This window comes from Vombatus ursinus, unplaced genomic scaffold (assembly GCF_900497805.2).
Source record: "Vombatus ursinus unplaced genomic scaffold, bare-nosed wombat genome assembly UNPS02000749.1, whole genome shotgun sequence".
NCBI classification, from domain to species: domain Eukaryota; kingdom Metazoa; phylum Chordata; class Mammalia; order Diprotodontia; family Vombatidae; genus Vombatus; species Vombatus ursinus.
The window spans coordinates 222,080-222,932 of record NW_020940527.1 but is presented as its reverse complement, the minus strand read 5'-3'; the positions used below and the strand labels follow the sequence as shown (position 1 = coordinate 222,932).

General features: G+C 72.5%; 1 protein-coding gene across 3 annotated transcripts in view; it reads left to right on the top strand.

Annotated features, from left to right (window-relative positions):
• Window positions 1–236: 236 nt before the first annotated feature.
• Window positions 237–853, top strand: part of FAM219B (family with sequence similarity 219 member B) — a 26,144-nt gene continuing 25,527 nt past the window's right edge. For all 3 annotated transcript variants that reach the window (XR_003568751.1, XR_003568750.1, XM_027858256.1), the window contains exon 1: window positions 237–365. Coding sequence is in view for 1 of the 3 variants with exons in the window: in XM_027858256.1 (XP_027714057.1) it covers window positions 237–365 (129 nt within the window). In the remaining 2 variants the exon portion in view is untranslated. The remainder of the gene's footprint in view (window positions 366–853) is intronic.

Here is an 853-nt window from a genome sequence, read left to right as displayed (position 1 = left end):
TATCCATCAATAGGATTTTCATCTCCCAGAGAGAAAATTGGTCCTCCCGCCCTAGGGACCCCGTTGGCCATCGGCCATCTTGCTAAAGGAGCGCCCCGGCCTGCGACGGGGAAAGGGGCGGGGCGCCGTGACGTCGGCGCGGGCGCGGCCACGTGGGAGGGGCGGCTCAGCTGCGGCTGCGGCGGCCTCCCTAGGCGCTCGACGAGCGGCCGCCCCGTGGGAAGCCCGCCCAGGCCATGGCGACCCACGGGCCACGCGCGCCCCCTCCGCCCGCGCGGCCGCTGCGCGAGACCCGCGACGCGCCCACTGCCGGGACCCCCGTCCAGGCCTCGCGACCCCGGCCCGGCCGGACCCCCGGCGGCGCGGTGAGAGAGCGCGGGCCCCGGCCCGACCCCGCCCGGGGCTGCGGGAAGGGGGAGGGGCTGAGGGGGAAACCGAGGCCCGAGGGCTCCGGCCAGTAAGGGAGCGAGGCAGGGGGCGGGCCGGCCCGCGGGTCCGGAGCTTGGAGCCTGGGCGCCCTTGTGCAAACCCCCCCAGGTCCTGCTCTGTCCGTCGCCCCTCGTCAGCCCGTCCTCCCCGCCCTCCTCTCCCCTCTCCCCTTCTACCTTTTCATTCTCCTAACCCCCCCTCCTTTCCCTCCCCGTCTTCTTCTCCCCATCCTCCCTCCTCCCCAGCCTCCCCACCCCTCCACTTTCCTTTTTATCCTCCCCAGCCTCTCCACCCCTCCACTTTCCTGCTCATCCTCCCCCCTCTCCCCCCTCTTTCCCTCCCCATCTTCTCCTCCCCATCCTCCCTCCTCCCCAGCCTCCCCACCCTTCCACTTTCCTGCTCATCCTCCCCCCTCTCCCCCCCC